The sequence below is a fragment of the Aquila chrysaetos genome, chromosome 4 (assembly GCF_900496995.4).
Source record: "Aquila chrysaetos chrysaetos chromosome 4, bAquChr1.4, whole genome shotgun sequence".
NCBI lineage: Eukaryota > Metazoa > Chordata > Aves > Accipitriformes > Accipitridae > Aquila > Aquila chrysaetos.
Genome location: NC_044007.1, coordinates 1732095 through 1748151, shown reverse-complemented (window position 1 = coordinate 1748151; position 16057 = coordinate 1732095). Strand labels below are relative to the sequence as shown.

Sequence of the window (16057 nt, the reverse complement as noted above, 5' to 3'; positions counted from 1 at the left end):
TGTGATTGAGAGTGAAACCCTTCCGTGATTCAACAATATGGCTCAGAGGGGGGAAAATGGGGTAGGATTTGCCTGTATCTGGCTGGAAAAAGTAAAAAAGTTGATTGTATTTTATTTCTTTGTTTATTTTTATATTGTATTTTGCCTTATATTGTGTTTTGTGCAGGAGCGGTGTCTAATGGTTATAGCAGGGCAAGGGCAGAGCCGACCCAGGTGTCGCAGAATTTGCTCTGGCAGCTGTGTGAGCTGCAGCATCACCATCCAGATGTTTGGTTTTGGTTTTTTTTTTTTGGGGGGGGGTGATGTGGCCAAGGGAGCTCCTGGGGCACAGAACTGGGGCAGAAGGCAGCTGGAGCTGCCTTGGTGTGTGGGGGGTACACGATGGGTGCTGCCTTATTGCACCCCCCCCCTACCCCGCCACCACAGCAGCCCAGATGTTGTGCGGGGGTTGGAGGGTCTGAAATGGGTTGGGGGGGGACACGCCCAGATGTGGCCGTGGAGGGGGGAGCGCCCAGATTTTGGAGGGGGGAGTCGTCCAGATGTGGCCGTGGAGGGGGGAGCGCCCAGATTTTGGAGGGGGGGGTCGTCCAGATGTGGCCGTGGAGGGGGAAGCGCCCAGATTTTGGAGGGGGGGGGTCGTCCAGATGTGGCTGGGGGCGGAGCGGGCGCGCACCCAGCTGCGGCCGTGGGAGGGGCCGCGGCGCCCCGCCCCCCCGCCGATGCCCCGCCCCTCCCGTGACGTCGCCGGCGTTCTAATTCCCACCGTTGCCAGGGGCGACAAGCCCCCCTCCGCCCCGCCCCTCCCCGAGCCGCTCCTGACCTCCCCCTCCCTTCCCCGCCTCTCCGTCGTCCCGCGCTCCCATTGGACAGCGCCCCCGCCCATCCGCGCAGCTCCCTTCTCCCATTGGTAGAAGACGCTTTCCGTCCCGCCCCAACACCCTGCTTATGCCCAGCGTCGCGGCTCCGGACCGGCAGCGCCGGGCGGGGGCACAGAGGGGGTGAGCGGGGGGGGGTCTCGTCTCTTTGGGGGGGCCCCTGGGGCTTTATTCACCCGGGGGTGGGGGGTTGTAGGGCTGTGGGGTTTGCCCCCAGCTGGGGCATCTCTGTACGGGAGGGTTTTTTTTGGGGGGGGTACCCCCTGGCTGGAGCATCTCTGCAAAGAGGGTCTGGGGGGCTTCCCCCCCAATTTGGGGGGGGTCTTGGGGGGTTTGACCCTTCCCCACCCTCCATCTGAGGTAGCTTTTGCAGGTGGGGGGTTGCCCCCCCACCCTCCATCTGAGGTAACTCTCACAAGGGGGGGGGGTTTGCTCCCCCCCCCCAATCTGGGGTATCTCTTGCAAAGGGGGGGGTATGTGGGGGTTTGCCCCCCCCCCCCCCCCCCCCAGCTGAGGTAACTTTGCATGAGGGGAGCCAGTCTGTGGGCTTGCATCTACCTAGATTTGCAGCATAAGACAGCAGGGGCTAATGGAGGTTTAAGCCCCCCCACCCAGGACAGGACTGGGCTCTGAACCCCCCCCCCCCACACACACACCCACCCCCCGTGGGGGCTAGCAGGGTGTGAGGCTAGGCCAGGAGAACCAGAGAAGCCCAAGGAGGGGGTCCAGCAAGCCCCAGAGCCACCCAGTAAGGTCAGGCAGGAGCCCCCAGTTGTGGTCGTCCGCCCCCCCCCCCCCCACTCCCCAATTTCAGCCCGTGGATGCTGTGCCACTGGAGATGATGCCACCCGAAGAGAAGAGCCCGGACGGCGGCGAGGAAGGGGACAGGGCAAGTGGCCTCGTCCTCCTGCAAGCCCTGAAGAGCGGCAGCGCCCGGAAGGTGAGGGCACGGCGGTGGGGGGGTGTCACGGGTGGGCTGTAGGAGGGCACGGCGGTTTGGGGGTGTCACGGGTGGGCTGTAGGGCGGTAAAGCCATCCAAACGATGGCCCGTGGGGATGGCGGTGTCCCCCCCCCCCACCCCGTGGGCGGTGGGGGTCCATCCTGGCCGTCAAACCGTGCTGGGGGTGTCGGGGCATGGCGGGGGGGGGGGGGGCTGGATGGGGAATGGCTTGGTGTGGGGTTGAAATGGGTCCAGCCGCATCCGTAGGGAGCCCTACACAACCGTCTCGTAGTTCATCTCTTAAACTCCGCTCCTGTACCCCATCTTCCTCCGCTGGCTCCGCCTGCAAGCTTACCAGTGACTTCTTTTAACCAAATTCTCCTCTATTTTGGCTTTTCCTCCTTCCTGCCCATAAGAAGACGGTCCGGCCAAGCACAGCCTGCTCCGTCACCGTCGGAGGTACCGGGCAGGGTGTTGATCGCTGGCACGCTTCTATCCCCCCCTGGGAGCTGCCCGCAAGGAAAGTTGGTGCAACGGCGGCCTGGCTATGCGTGCGAGATGGGGCCGATAGCTCCGCTGGCGTCACTCGTTTAATTAGTAACAGCGGGGTGAAACCAACGGGGATTGTCCTCGGGCTGCCATCAAACCCGCTGCTCGACTTTCTCTGCCGTCCCTTGGGCGTCAATGCGTGCTCCTGGGGTCGAGGAGGCTTTGAAGAATGCTGCTTGTTGCAAGAAAAGATGAGTAAACATTAGGTGTTGGAGCTGTTTAAGTGTGTCTTCCGTTAGGTCTGTCCCCTGGGAGCCAGCTTTATAAACCTGCAGTGAGTTTGCCCTGTAATCTGATCTCTTCTTGCAAGTATATAATTTTCAAAACTTGTTCTTCAGCAGAGAGCGGCATTTCTGCGGCCCGTTGGCAAAAAAAAAAAAACCAACACCCTAAAAACCCCCCAAAACCCCCAACAACCAAAAAAGCAGAACTCAGACAGAGGTGGGGTTTTTTTTCTTAAGCAAGGGTTGAGATTGCAACCTCGGCTGAACAAGGATCAATCTGATCTTGAGTCACTTGAGCCTGGCCTCTTTGACTGCAGCTAAAGAGGTTGCAACCTTAAACCAGGTTGGCGTTTACCCAGGGCCTTGTCTAAATAGCAGGTGCTGCTTGTAAGGAAAGATTAGCACAACTTTTTTTTTCCAATTTATTCTGCGTACAGACACACCATTTCCCTTGTATGACCACTTGGTTTACCCTGATTGGATCTACTGGACGGTAGCACAGAGGAGAATAACATAGGAAAATATTGCAAAGCTTTGTGGGGGGGGGGAACTGGCAGGGGATATGCAGCATCTGTCATAACATGATTACTTTTTTAATTAAAAAAACAAAACACCTGATTAGATTTCCTACTAATGATATCAGGTTTTTATTTAAAAGAAACTACCAATATAGTCTCTTCTACTTGTTTTTTCACCCTGAGAGCATCGGGGCTGTGGATGCTGGCCGCTGCATGTTTGCTCTCTCGCAGGGGATCCCAAATGCTGCTGTGATGGTGATTTTTTTTTTTTTTTTTCTTCTTCCTCCCTGGGTTCATGTACTGGGGCAGAAGATTTAATACATCTGTTTCCTGCTGGCATCCTGCCCCAGCTCTCATGATGCCCTGTGCCTCCCCCAGCTCCATGGAGCAGTTTCACTCTCCTAAAATTCAAACTCTGGATGAAGGTTTTGCTGTTTAAAAACCCAATCCCCTGTATTTTTATTCCCCCCCCCTGTTTTATTTTTCCTTCCTCTTGCTGAGTGCATTAGCCAACAGTGAGGGCACTTCGTTGGGAAATTTAAAACCTTAATCCTCCACTCATTTGTTAAAAGGCTGTGTGATGTAACCATATTCTCAATAAAAGGTTTTAGAGGTTTTAGCTGGTAATGTCTCCCACAGAAAAACAGCTTGCAGCCGGACTGCTTCATGAGATTAGTTTCATGATAGGGACTTTTATATATAAATAGGTGTCCAGGGAGCAAAAACATGTGTTGTGACCTACTGGTTGTCTTGTAGTAACAGCCCATATTACTTTCTGAAATGCCCTTGGCTGGGAGGAGAAGGAAATTATAGATAATCTTTTAAAAAGGAGAATTTTAAAGCCTGCTTTTGTGTGCGGAGTGGTTCTCTGGCTTTTGTTTTGCTCTCTATCCCACGGGCTAACGCGGCTAAACCAGGGTCACTTGGCCACTTGTCCTGTGCTGACCTGACTCAAACTCGTGGGTTGCAAAGAGGAATAATAATCCCAGTTGACAGCTCTGACTCTATCAAAATAGCTTTCAGACTAGTGTGGTTCTGGAAATAAAACTGGTGCTGAGAGGTTGATGCTCCAATTAGCCTATTTCTACAGCAAGTTTTCCAGCTGCTGGATCATCTGTACACTTGGAAACACCCCTTTTTGGGGACAAAACTCTGTGTTAGGAAATATTATTGCCCTGAGAGTGGGTGAAAATAAGTACCTGCTTTTTTTTTTTTTTTTTTTGAGTGAGAGATGTTGTAAGCATTTACTGGGTATAAACCTGCAGGGTTGAGGTTGTACATAGAGACCATGTGCTCAATGTGCAGGGCTGGGGTCATGGATCGAGGGTGCCTCTGTTAGTGACAGCGGTAGCTTGTGTGTCAATGCTTCCTAGAGCTGTAGAAATTGTTGTCATCTTTGGCTGTTCCTTGTTTCTGCACAGGTATTTTTCTCTAGCTTTTACGACAGAGCAAATGTTGATATTCTGGAGTGTGCCTTGATGCAAGCAGGGTGATTTAGTGGGGAGCAAACGGAGCTTGGACTTGGCCAACTCTCATGGAATTGCCCGGCTTTGCCTGAGTTACGCTTCGTGGTTGGTGCCTGACCCTCCCCAGCACTGATCTTCAGCTCTTCGTTCACCATCCCTGCTCGGGTTGAAGGCTTCCTGGGTGCAAGCTGTCTGGTCTCCTTGTGCTTCAGCACCTTGTGGTCCTTCATGTGCTGTTTTCTTTAATTGCACTGTGAGCACAGACTGGTAGTGCTGGAAAGGTTGGTTGGTCTCTCGCTTGGTGGTGGTAAATGCTGTGGGAGCTCACCACCCAGGATTCACAGAGCAGACAGCTCTGAAGGACTGAGGACCTTTAGGGTTAGCAACAAACCCAATCTAGCACGGCTTTGGTATTGCCTGTCCATCCCAGTCCTACCTAAAGGAATTGTCCCTCTGGATGAGAGGACAGTTTGCAGATGGGATGACTCATGATGTCCAAAGGTTGCTGTGGCTCTATCTGGAGCGTGACCCTTGTGGCTATCGGGTGATATTTCAGGCTTGGTTTGTAGCCTTGCTTGGCTTTGCCTTTGGCTCTAAAGTTTATTTATTTATTTTATTCTGGCTGCCAGTTCTGTCTCTGTGTGTGTAGAAGGAGCAGCTGGGTGGCTCTTGTGGGAGCTGCAGGTGTAGGAGGAGATGAAGTGGAGGTGAGACATGGGGAGCCAGGCTCCAGCAGAGCTCCTGACACTTTGTCTGAGGGGTGTATTTATACCCCAAGCAACCAATCGCAGCAACTGGTTGATGTGAGGAGGGAACGAGGGCAGCACTGGAGAGGTCAAATGAGTGAAATCCCACCGGCTTGTCCAACAGAATTGTTGAACCACATCCTTTTCCTTCCCTGGGGAAGGGTTGAATGATAAGACTTTTGATGCCTTTTGACTCCCTTCCCTCAAAAAAAGCAATAAGCTGCCCATTCCCTGGAATGGATAACTTAAAATAATTCTTAAGGCTTTAAGGAACATATGCAGCAGTTTGGGATAATGGAAATGCTGAAGGCAGTTGAGGCTTCAGGGGACGTAGCAGATGAGCATCACCGGTACCTTTGCTAAATGCAGCTGGGCTATGCTTGACATATTCATGGTATCTACCGTCTCCCCAGTTGGTCTGAGCAATGGAAGCTGAGATGGGCCTAATCCTGCTATTAGTTCTCAGCTGTGTCCCTGAGCTCTGGTTGTCCAATATCAAGCATGTCGCTCTGCATTGTGAGACTGGGTCTGAGCCTGCGCTGTCTGACGTGGGATACCAGGACTGCGGTGCAGATGTGCTGCTGCCCATGTGCAGTGCTTGATCTTAATGACAAATCTTAGAGCAGGTAATTGATTTCCATCCAATGAGGTTATTCCCCCATTGAAAAAAAAGAGAGAACTGTGGGTAAAAATGCCTGACTTCTCTGAAGCAGCAGCTTATCCCTTATATATGGCATTGCCTGGCACCAAGGGTCTCCATATGTTTGTATACCCACATGGCAGTGATACAGGACTGGCTGGCGCCCTGCTCCCCTTCCAGCTTTCTCCTTGAACTTCCCTGTCCTTGGAGATGGGAAGGTTGTCTGCCTGGCAGTGGGGCTGGCTGTAGAGCCTAGGTCAGCAGCTGATGACAACCCGTCTCAGCACTGCTGTATTATGAATGTCTCCAGCCTACGTGCAAATTAAACTTCTTTCGTTTCTCCTGCTATTCTGTGGGCACTCTCCAGCCACTCTAAGTGGCAGAAGTCCTGGTGGTGACTGTTTTGTGGCTAAAGCTGGTCTTGGAGATGGCATGGCTTGGTCCATGCTTCAGCAGGAGGGCTGTAGAGCACACCTTGTGATCCAGCCAAGCTCTGCAAGTATCTAGAAGCTGTTGTTGCAATACCCACTGGGGCTATAACTTAACTCCCAGCTGCAGACCCCTTCCTCATTTCTCGGAAGAGATCCCTGCCTGGCTTTTATGAGCATGCTCCTTATCTGTGCCTGTTCCTCTGGACAGGGATGCAGCAGCCCCTCAAGCAACTGGATCTGCATCTCCATTTCTCTCTTGCTTATAACTTTAACAGCATGTCCTAGGATTGTGTTTTCCCTTCTCACAGGTGTCACAGTAACAGCTTGCAGTTGTCCTTTGATTGCTTCATATACTCAAGTTTTGCTTTTGCTCAGTTGCTTCCAGTAACCGAGCTCCTGTTCTTCTAGCAGAAACGAAAGAGCAGAAATTAGTCCCTTTGCGCATGCCTTTGCCCTTTGGACTTGCTGGCATCCACCTCTTCCTACAGGTGATTAGGTTTGTTTGTCATTAGTACTGGGAAAGCTGGGAGGCGGTGGCCGTATTTTGGCACCAGCGTCACAAGTAAAGCTCTAGGTGTGCCTCGTCACCCAAGACATATCCAAGCTTCATCTCCTTGTGTTTACTGGAGATGTGAAGTCCAAAGTACGCTTGGTGATTATCTCTAAACAAACATTTCCTAAGGGCTTGCTTAGAGAAGGAAACCTAACCATGCAATTGCCCTGTTTAACACCCCAGATGGGTGCTCTTGAACTGGAAGGGGGTGTTGGGGAGTTAACACCGTTACATCATTGTATATGTTCCCTGCAAAGATAGGGTTTGAGTTGGCAGAAGCCTTGACATCCCTCAAAGGGGATCTGTTTCTCTTGGCCTCCTCTGGAAGGGGTCTTCTGGCCTCTTTCCTCTTCTTCCTTACGTGGAGGCATTGGCTAAGCACTTTCTGCAACACTGTCATCTTTCTGTGCTGAGGGTTGAACGCAATGTTATTTGGCAGATGTCTTCTGAGCACAAAATGGCCTTGCTACAATAATACTGGCTCTAGTCCTGCTTTGTCAGAGGCAATAAACTTCAGAGCTGGACACAACTTGTATAACTTAATGACCCACACCTCATTCATTTTCATGGCTTTCTTAACATACGCCACCCTCTGTGTGCATGCAAGCTGTGCTGTTCCCTGGCTGCTACACAATTTATGGCCTCTTACTAGAAGAGTTGTGTGCTTGCTTCTCTTTTACAAAAGCTTTAAACTAGAAAGGCTAAGAAGTCTCATGTTCAACCTGGCTACTTCTTAAGCACACAAATTTACTTTTCTATTGATGTCCCTAGGTGCACCCCAAAGCCCAAGAGTCTGGTTGAAATAACACATCTTTCTTCTGACCTTACAGGGTTGACCTCAAGAGCTTGTACAAAGAAGAATTAAGCAAGGAAAATCCCTTTTATAACCTAGCAGTGGGTTTTGGTGGGTTTTTTCCCTATGCCCTCCTTATGTAAGGCATGCTTAAATCCATCACTGCTTACTTGAGAAACTCTCTACTGTACTTTCTAGGTTTTGGTTGCAACTTGGAGAGTACGGGCACAGGCAAAGTGTTGGGTTCCTTTGAATGCAAGCTGTTGGAGGATGGGCATGCTCTCTGCTTGACTCTCTATCTCCCTTATCTACCTTTTGACTTAAATATGGCCTTTTTTGCTTGTGATGTTGTTTCCTTTCATATGCTTAGCCCAGGTTAACTCACATCTTACTCTAGAGCTGAATTTCCTTCGTGCACCCATATTTGTGAAATACCGTTGTTTCTGCAACGCTCCAGGAGCAGCTGCAGACTAAGTTTGGTTGTTCTCCATGGCAGCCTTGGCATAATGCTTATATTGGTCCATACCTGTCAGGGATAATGCTTTGGGACCAACGGCAGATCCTCTTGAGGCAAAATGTGTTGCAATCCCATGGGTTACTGCAGTTACCCTACTTCATAAAGGGTGAGGAGGAAAGCAAGGTGCGGGGAGATCACATAAAGTCCCTAAGGGCAGCAAGTCTTGAGATCCTGACTCGACATCCTCACAAGGCTTTGGTATTACATCAGGTGCTCCAATACCTGACTTTCCGGTACCTTTTTGCTGTTGGCTTAGGAGCCTGGATGGGAATTGATAACGATCTCATTAAATCCAATTGAGAAGACACCCAGTGTTCAGATGGGGAAGAAAAACCTCACAGCTCTACAAATGGCTTAGTGTCTCCTGGAGGGAGAAGTCTAAGCAAATCCAAATGCCATGATGTCCTGGATGTGGTTGAACCATGTTTTGTCCCCAGCTGCATCAGGGCTTGCGAGCGTTCCTGGATGTCAGCTCCTTTGTGCCCTTGTGAAAAGATGAAGTGATTAACAATTATCAGTGCTGCTCTCTTTGCGTGCTTGAGAGGGTTCTTGTTCATCAGCTTTGACACTGTGGTGACTTGAATTTTACCTCTTGGTGTTGTCTCAAGCTGGGCATGGGAGACTTGGGAGCTGCCAAGTCATCTAGTTAAACCCCTTAATTGCTTTTGCAGTGAAGAGGCTTTAATGCTGTCTTTGAATATTTCGTAGAGTCATCCTAGTGTCTTCTCATGCCACTCTGCATTTTGCTCCTTTTCTTACTTAGCTGCTTCCTGCATTGCCTCCAGACAAGGAGGCGTTCATGGACCTTCTCTGTGGTTTTGGATAGTCTTTCCACTTGTGCCTCTTCCATCATCTCTCACTTGCAGTTTCTCTGGCCTCCTGCCCACATATTCAGATAGTTTTTGTTCTTCCCCTGAAAAAATCTTGAAATCCTCTGAGTGCTTTCAGGCAAACCTTTGCAAGGAGTGGAGAGGTCTCAAAGGTGAAACCTCCTGTAGAAAGAGCTGGAGGCAGAGAAGAGGTGCTTTCCACCTCCAACAGTTGCTGCCAGGGCTGTTGAGTTGTGGATGGATTTTTGTGGCTCTAGAGGCAGAGAGAGGGGGCCTGCATCCTGCTCACTTGCATGTATTTGGATATATTTGCATATGAATTTGGCTTGTATGTCTCTGGAGCTGACAAGCGTGCACAGCTCTCATCTGTAAACCTGAGGGGCTGTTGAAATTTTAGTAAGCACCACCTTCTCTTTATGGCTTCTTCTCCCCACCTTAAGCCTTAATTTCCATATATAGGTTAACATCTCACACTGTATGAAGAAACATCATTAAAGGCACGATGTTTGTAATCATCAGCCTTTAATTAATAAAAGAAATGCTTGTGCAATATCTTGGGCTGCTGCATGAGCAGCTACTTTCTGGACAAGAGTTTGGTGCTGTCTCCTTTGCTTTGAGAGCCTCTGGGTGCTCAGATTTGAGTAGTGCTTGCATGGTTGGGTTGGTTTTTGGTTTTGGTTTTATTGTTTTTTTGGGTTTTTTTGTTTGTTTTTTTTTTTTCCAAGGGCCATGTTCAGCGATGACCCAGCTCCTCCTTGCTGGAGAAAACCTGACATGGTCCCTTCTTGGGCTTCATGGTGTCAGATTCCTCATCCTTTTCCTTTTTCTTCCAATTCGTGGATTTTTCCCTGGGGAGCGAATGGTATGTGCAAGATGAGTGGGTTCCCCAACGCAAATCCAGAGGTCGCACTTCTGGACCAGCCGTTCCTGTATTTGCTCCTGACCCAAGATTTGTGCAGCTGTTGGGCTGTTTTCCTTAATGTCCCACTTAATTGCTTTTCCAGAATAATCAGGGTCTTGTGCTTCCAGCTTGTTCCTTCAGTAATTTCAACAAATTCATGGATTACTGTAAAGCACTAAGCCTGCAGATTTATGGACCATATGGAATGACTGTTTCCGTGGTCTCCAATATACCAATTAGGAGCTCAAATCTTTCACTTAAATGAAAATGCCGATGTTAATCCTGGACCCTTTTCAAAGGGGGCACCACTTAGTGGACTTCAAATAGGAGAAATTAATTTTCAGAAAGCTGAAATCCATGAAAATGCAAAATTTTCCATTCCCTACTTACTAATCAAAGCTGGTCCCATACTTTTTTGAGCAAGGATTTATTTTCTTCCTTTCCTACTTCCCCAGAAAAATCAAAGAATGTATTAGAAGTAAGTTTTCCCAGAGTAACACTGGGACCTACAGTGTTTTCTGGAGAGGTAACCAAGTGTTGCCCTGGCTTGTTGGATTTGAGACTGTTGTGACCCATCCCAGAGGATGAGGTGAGACCTGGTGAAGTCCACTGAGATCTCTACATGGAAGAAATTAGCTGAGAAGGTGTTTTGGATAGGACGAGAGCTGGCACTGTTGGAGCTCTGCAGAGTCTCTTGGGTGGTGAAACCCCTTCTTGATGTGGAGGCAAGGGGTCCACCAGCCTTGGTGGAGGGAAAGCAGTGGGGAGCAGGGTAAGACTGATGTGCATAGCAAACAAAAGTTTTCTAAGGGAAGCAAGAGGGTGAAATAGTGGCTTTGAGGAATTTCTTCTAGTGCTACAGTGGATCTTAATATGTTCTTGGAGGGATCTGCTCATGCTTTGCACTGGTGTATGAAAAGCAGGCTAGGTGGTCTCCATCCTCTTAAACTGGCCAGCCTTGTGTCCTCCCAAACAGGGGGTGTTGGTTTTTTTTGTTGTTGTTCGTTTTTTTTTTTTTCTTTTTTTAATCCAGGGGTCTTTTAGAGGCTCATTTCATCCATCTGAACCTCTCCTCGCACAATGGAAATCATGTCTGCTTGGGCAGAGCTTTTGTGGCCCTAGATTCGGAGACCTTGCTCATGGCAACCTCTTTGCCTGGGGCATCCCATAATAACCTCTTGCCCCCACGAGACAGGGGGATATTGCCATCTGTTATTTCCTGAAGTTGGAGATTAAATGTGTTTCCCTGTCTGCAGAAAGTCCGAGCCGAAGCCAAGGAAGGAGGCAGGGATGGAATTAATTTACTGCTTTGTGCAACCCATTTCTCCACCCCCATGAACTCTTGACTTGCTGCCTGCACTCAATCCCCTATAGCCGGCGGGCGGTGGGAGCGCTTATAGACATAGGGTCACATCTGTTCCTGAGCTCGAGGGTTATATTGAGCTCATCTGTAGCTCCCTGGGTCTTGTCTTGTGTCTGGATGGCGAGACCCTGGGAAGGAGACGCTTAGTTCCTGTATCCTTTCATGGTTGTATTTGGGAAGCCTTTTCTGAATAGCTTTGAAAATAAATTGCTGTAAGCAACAGGTAGTATTAGATAATAAAACTGTTATTTCGAGTGAATGCCGGGCTCTGAAAATGCCCTTTTTAATCCCCAAATGGTGGGTTTTTTTGGTGAGACCCTGCTCCTCTCTTTCAGCAGGGCTGTGACCCCTTTGCCCAGACTCAGCGCAGCAAATTGCAGCATCGCCGGGCGCGGATTAACCAGCAGATCAACAAGGAGATGAGGATGCGAGCGGGGGCAGAAAATCTCTTCAGGTGAGTCCTGGTCCCCAAAACATCCATCTGGCCCAGGGATTTGGCTGGTGGGGAGAAATATGGTCTTGATGTCTAGCAGTCAGCTGATGCTGGCACTCCCATGGCTACGGCTGGCGTTTGCTCAGTCTTCCCTTGATTTTGCAGCATTCATCCTAGAAATGCCTGCCCTCCATTCAGTGCAATGCTGATGCTGTGCAGTTTAATGAAAAATTATAGTTTTAATGTCCTGGAAGCCTGGTACAAAGCAGGGTGTGAGCAGATGGAATAATGAGAATAAATGTTTAACTGGTATTGAGCTCGGACTGCAGAGCTCCTGCCTGATAACCTCAGCAAGTTGGTCAAATCCAGTTTTAGTCCCCATCCCAATGCTTCCATCAAAGCAGGATCTGAAAATTCAGGTATGTCTTTGCAGATGGGCACAGTCCGGTGGCTCTTCACCCTGTTGGAAGATGCATTTATGGGATGGTGCAAAAGTTGGCACCTTTGCATGGATTTTGGATTGCAGCTGGTCCAGCAGAAGCAGAGCCAGCACGTTACTGCCTTCCCCTGTAGAGCGTTCATGATGCAATTGCATTATTTTTTGCAGCTATTTTATGTTTTTTTAACCCAAGGATGACCTTTTTTTGTAGCTTTTATGTGTATCATGCTCCTGTAGGATATTGGAGCACGTATGCAGGGTGGACAGGTCTGTTTATATAAGAAAATGTCATAAGGCTGCCCTAAAATAGCTTTTTTTTTTGGTATATTTTGCCAGTTCATTGATTATTTTTTGTTCTTCCTCCCAATAAAGTAAGATTGACTTTTCACTTCTGAACTTGAATGATTTAACATCAGTGGTGTGTGCCTATTGCACCTGGAAGAAGGGAGTAATAGTTGCTCCACCAAACTATAGGAAGAAATATAGCAGTGGGGCTTCCCTGGGGTAGATGAGGCTACAGCCCCCATACCCCACTGCTTCAACCAGGCTGCCGTGCCTCACGTAATTAAAAAAAGGCCATGAAATCCCAACATGTGCCGCTCCACATGACTCCCCTTTATTATTAAAAAAAAAAAAAAGTGTGTGGAAATATGCTGGCTCAGCAGAAATGTGTCTGGCCACGGTTTTGGTGCAAACAGCGGGAATCGGAGCCGCGTGCAGGGGAGTGAGCAAAAATGTGATGCAAAACACATCTTAATTACTTGGCCAGGGAAATGCACTAATGGGGCTCTTTTTTTTTTTTTTTTTTTTCTCTGGATCAGCAGTTTGAATGTCCTTTGGTAGCAGCCACTTTTCCTCCCTCCCACAAGTCCACTTTGCAGCTGAGTAATAATGTTGGTTTCTGGGCGCTATGGTGCTCAGAGCTTATGAAACATGGGAAATCTGGGGGGGGAAGGAAAAAAAAAAAATTCACGCTAGTGCCTGAAATTAAAGGCTGAAAGGGGGTGTTATGTTGTAAGTCTAAAGGTTATTGCTTAAAAATTATAGACTTGAGACTTGCATGGAGAAACTTCCTTTGCATCTCTCTATGCTAGTGCTAAATGCAAATAGAAAAAAGCTGTGGATTGCCCAGCCTGGAGCAGACTTTGCAGCTGAACTTGCTGGTTTCTTTGCCTCTGAAAAAAAAAAAAAAAAAAAAAAATCCCTGCAACTCTGCTTTAAAAAATAATCTTCTGAACTGTTCTGTTCAGCATATCGGTCTCCTTTCCTGGAGAGGTTGCCATGAATGGTGTGTTGGAAAAAACGCACGTGGTGTTTGCTCAGCAGTGTTAAGAGGGTTTGTTTGCTGGATAAATAAATGGGCAGAGGCAGTGGAAACCTTTTCCTTTCTTGTTCAAATACTGAGGCTGAGGGAAGCAATCAGGGAGATAAAGGTGTTGCCAATAAACCAGTTTCTTAAAACGAAATTAAAAAAAAAAATCAGAAGTCTTTTTTTTTGTGTTAGCTAAGCAAACAGCTGATAACTTTACTGAGGAGGTTGATGGAGCTATGTAAGCTCTGCATGGTCACACGGAGATCAGAGATCAGAGTTTGCCCCGGACAGGGAGCATGAAGTGCCTCAGTGCAGGTTTGCTCATGGAAATGATTGAGTGCTTCCCTAAATTACCTCTCTGAGAGGTATTGTGCTCTTAATTGCTGCATGTGGCACTTGCATAGTGAAAACTGAAGGGCCCTGAAGCAACTTTGGACTTCAAAACCTGAACCTGGTGACCAATCCTGGAAAAACTTGCATGTGTGTGCAAAATCCTGCAGAGCAAAATCGGGCTTTGCAGGGCGATACATCCTTTCTGCTGCGGAGCAGGGGTGAAAGCACTGATCAGAAATATATCGTGTATACGCAAATGTTAGCCCGGTGTCGCTGGGTTGCAAATCAGCACAAATCAGTTATTGGTAACACAAGAAATTAAAAAAAAAAAAAAACAGATATTGTTGCCAGCTGGGAGCAAGAAGGGGAAACTCTCTTGAATTCATATTGGAAGAAAATTGTAGCGACAGCAGTGATGCACCTATGTCCTGGAGGTGTTCTGATGCGTGGAGGACTAAAATAGTGACTAAGTACTGGTTTATATGGAAAGAGGGTGATTACTGTGCTGATCCTGTATGGGGAATTGCAGAAATGCTGAAGGATGTTTAAATGGAAGTGGCCGTGAAGACCTTTGGATCTGCTGTGGTTTTGCTTTGTTTGTTTAGAATAAAAAAATGCTTTGGTCTTGGGAAATCCCAGCAAAGGGGAGTCAGGGGAGGAGACACTAAAGGATCAGCATCTTAAAAAGAAAAAACAGCATAGCTCCTTCTACTGCCCTGAGCCAGGTCAGGGCAAGGTCCCTGAAGGATGCTATCCACAAAAAAACAAGTCAAAGGCAACATGCTCTGCAAAAGGTGGGGGAAAGCGATGCCCTGGCTGAGCAGAGCTCATGCATGTGTTGTTTTTCTTGGAGCCTGTCATGATTTAGCATGAGCAGCCAGAGCCCCTTTCAGCCGACAACTGCACGCTGTCAGTTCTGGGTTATCTCTCCCCGCTTTCCTTCGGAGCAGATAAGAAGGTTATAATCAGCCTGGGAGTTTGTCTTGCTGGGAGCAGGCAGCTGAAATCAGTCCTTGGTGTTTACATCTCCCGACCTGCACGAGTGGGGAAGGGAGGGCAGGGTCTGGCTCTACTAATGGGCGCACACAGCAAGCCTCTTCCCTTGCAGAAGGGTTGTTTGCACTGAAAAATAAGTTTTTCCTCCTCAAACCCAACCACAAAGCACTTTTATTTGGTGTGGGAGAGTACCTTGAGTGCTCATGGCCATATCTGAAGCTACACTGGAGGCGGGGGCATGGATGGGCAAGGGGAATGTTGCTCTGAGGCAGAAATAACAGGTTCATCTGAGTAGGGTGCAACACTGTAATGAGTTCTGCCTGGCCTCTACCTCCAGGGCACAGTGGTCTGGATACTCTGGCTTCCCCGGTCCCAAAAGGCTGAGAGAGTTGGGGTTGTTCAGCCTGGAGAAGAGAAGGCTCCGGGGAGACCTTCTTGCGGCCTTTCAGTACTTAAAGGGGGCTTATAAGAAAGACAGAGAGACTTTTTAGCAGGGCCTGCAGCAATAGGACAATGGGTAATGGTTTTAAAGTAAAAGAGGGTAGATTTAGACTAGATCCAAGGAAGAAATTTTTTACAACGAGGGTGGTGAAACACTGGCACCGGTTGCCCAGAGAGGTGGTCGATGCCCCATCCCTGGAAACATTCCAGGTCAGGTTGGACGGGGCTCTGAGCAACCTGATCTAGTTGAAGATGTCCCTGCTCATGGCAGGGGGGTTGGACTAGATGACCTTTAAAGGTCCCTTCCAACCCAAACCATTCTGTGATCGTGTGCAGAGCAAGAGGCACGGTTCAGCAGGAAGGTTTGGATAGGTGCACTTGGTATTGTACCACTGGGTAACTTAATCTCGATTTATCAATAACCAAATGTTGATAAATAAAGGCATTGATGAAATGGGGGAGGTTTTATCCACACGGTGTTGTCTTGCAGGGCCACCAGTAACCACAAGGTCAAAGAGACAGTCGCCCTGGAGCTGAGCTACGTGAACTCCAACCTGCAGCTGCTGAAGGAGGAGCTGGAGGAGCTGAACAGCAGCATGGATGTATACCAGAACGACAGGTACACCGAGCAGCCAAGCCAGGCAGGCAGCTCCCCGTGATGTGGGAAGAGCAGCTTGCTCACTTGGGATTTTATTTTTATTATTATTGTTTCGCTTTCACTTTTTCTGGGAGCAAGGCAGCCTCTTGCCTTGTACC

At 48.7% G+C, this 16057-nt stretch overlaps 1 protein-coding gene across 7 annotated transcripts in view; it reads left to right on the top strand.

Moving 5' to 3' along the window:
* The first annotated feature begins 1014 nt into the window (after positions 1-1014).
* RHPN1 (rhophilin Rho GTPase binding protein 1) overlaps positions 1015-16057 on the top strand; it is a 31725-nt gene continuing 16682 nt past the window's right edge. The window contains exons 1-3 of one of the 7 annotated variants that reach the window (XM_030012237.2): positions 1015-1815; positions 11683-11801; positions 15792-15920. In XM_030012237.2, the coding sequence (XP_029868097.1) occupies positions 1714-1815; positions 11683-11801; positions 15792-15920 (350 nt within the window). In that variant the 5' untranslated portion in view covers positions 1015-1713. Of the gene's footprint in view, positions 1816-11440; positions 11571-11682; positions 11802-15791; positions 15921-16057 lie in introns of those variants that run through there. The other 6 variants (XM_030012238.2, XM_030012239.2, XM_030012240.2 and 3 more) reach the window with 6 other exon arrangements.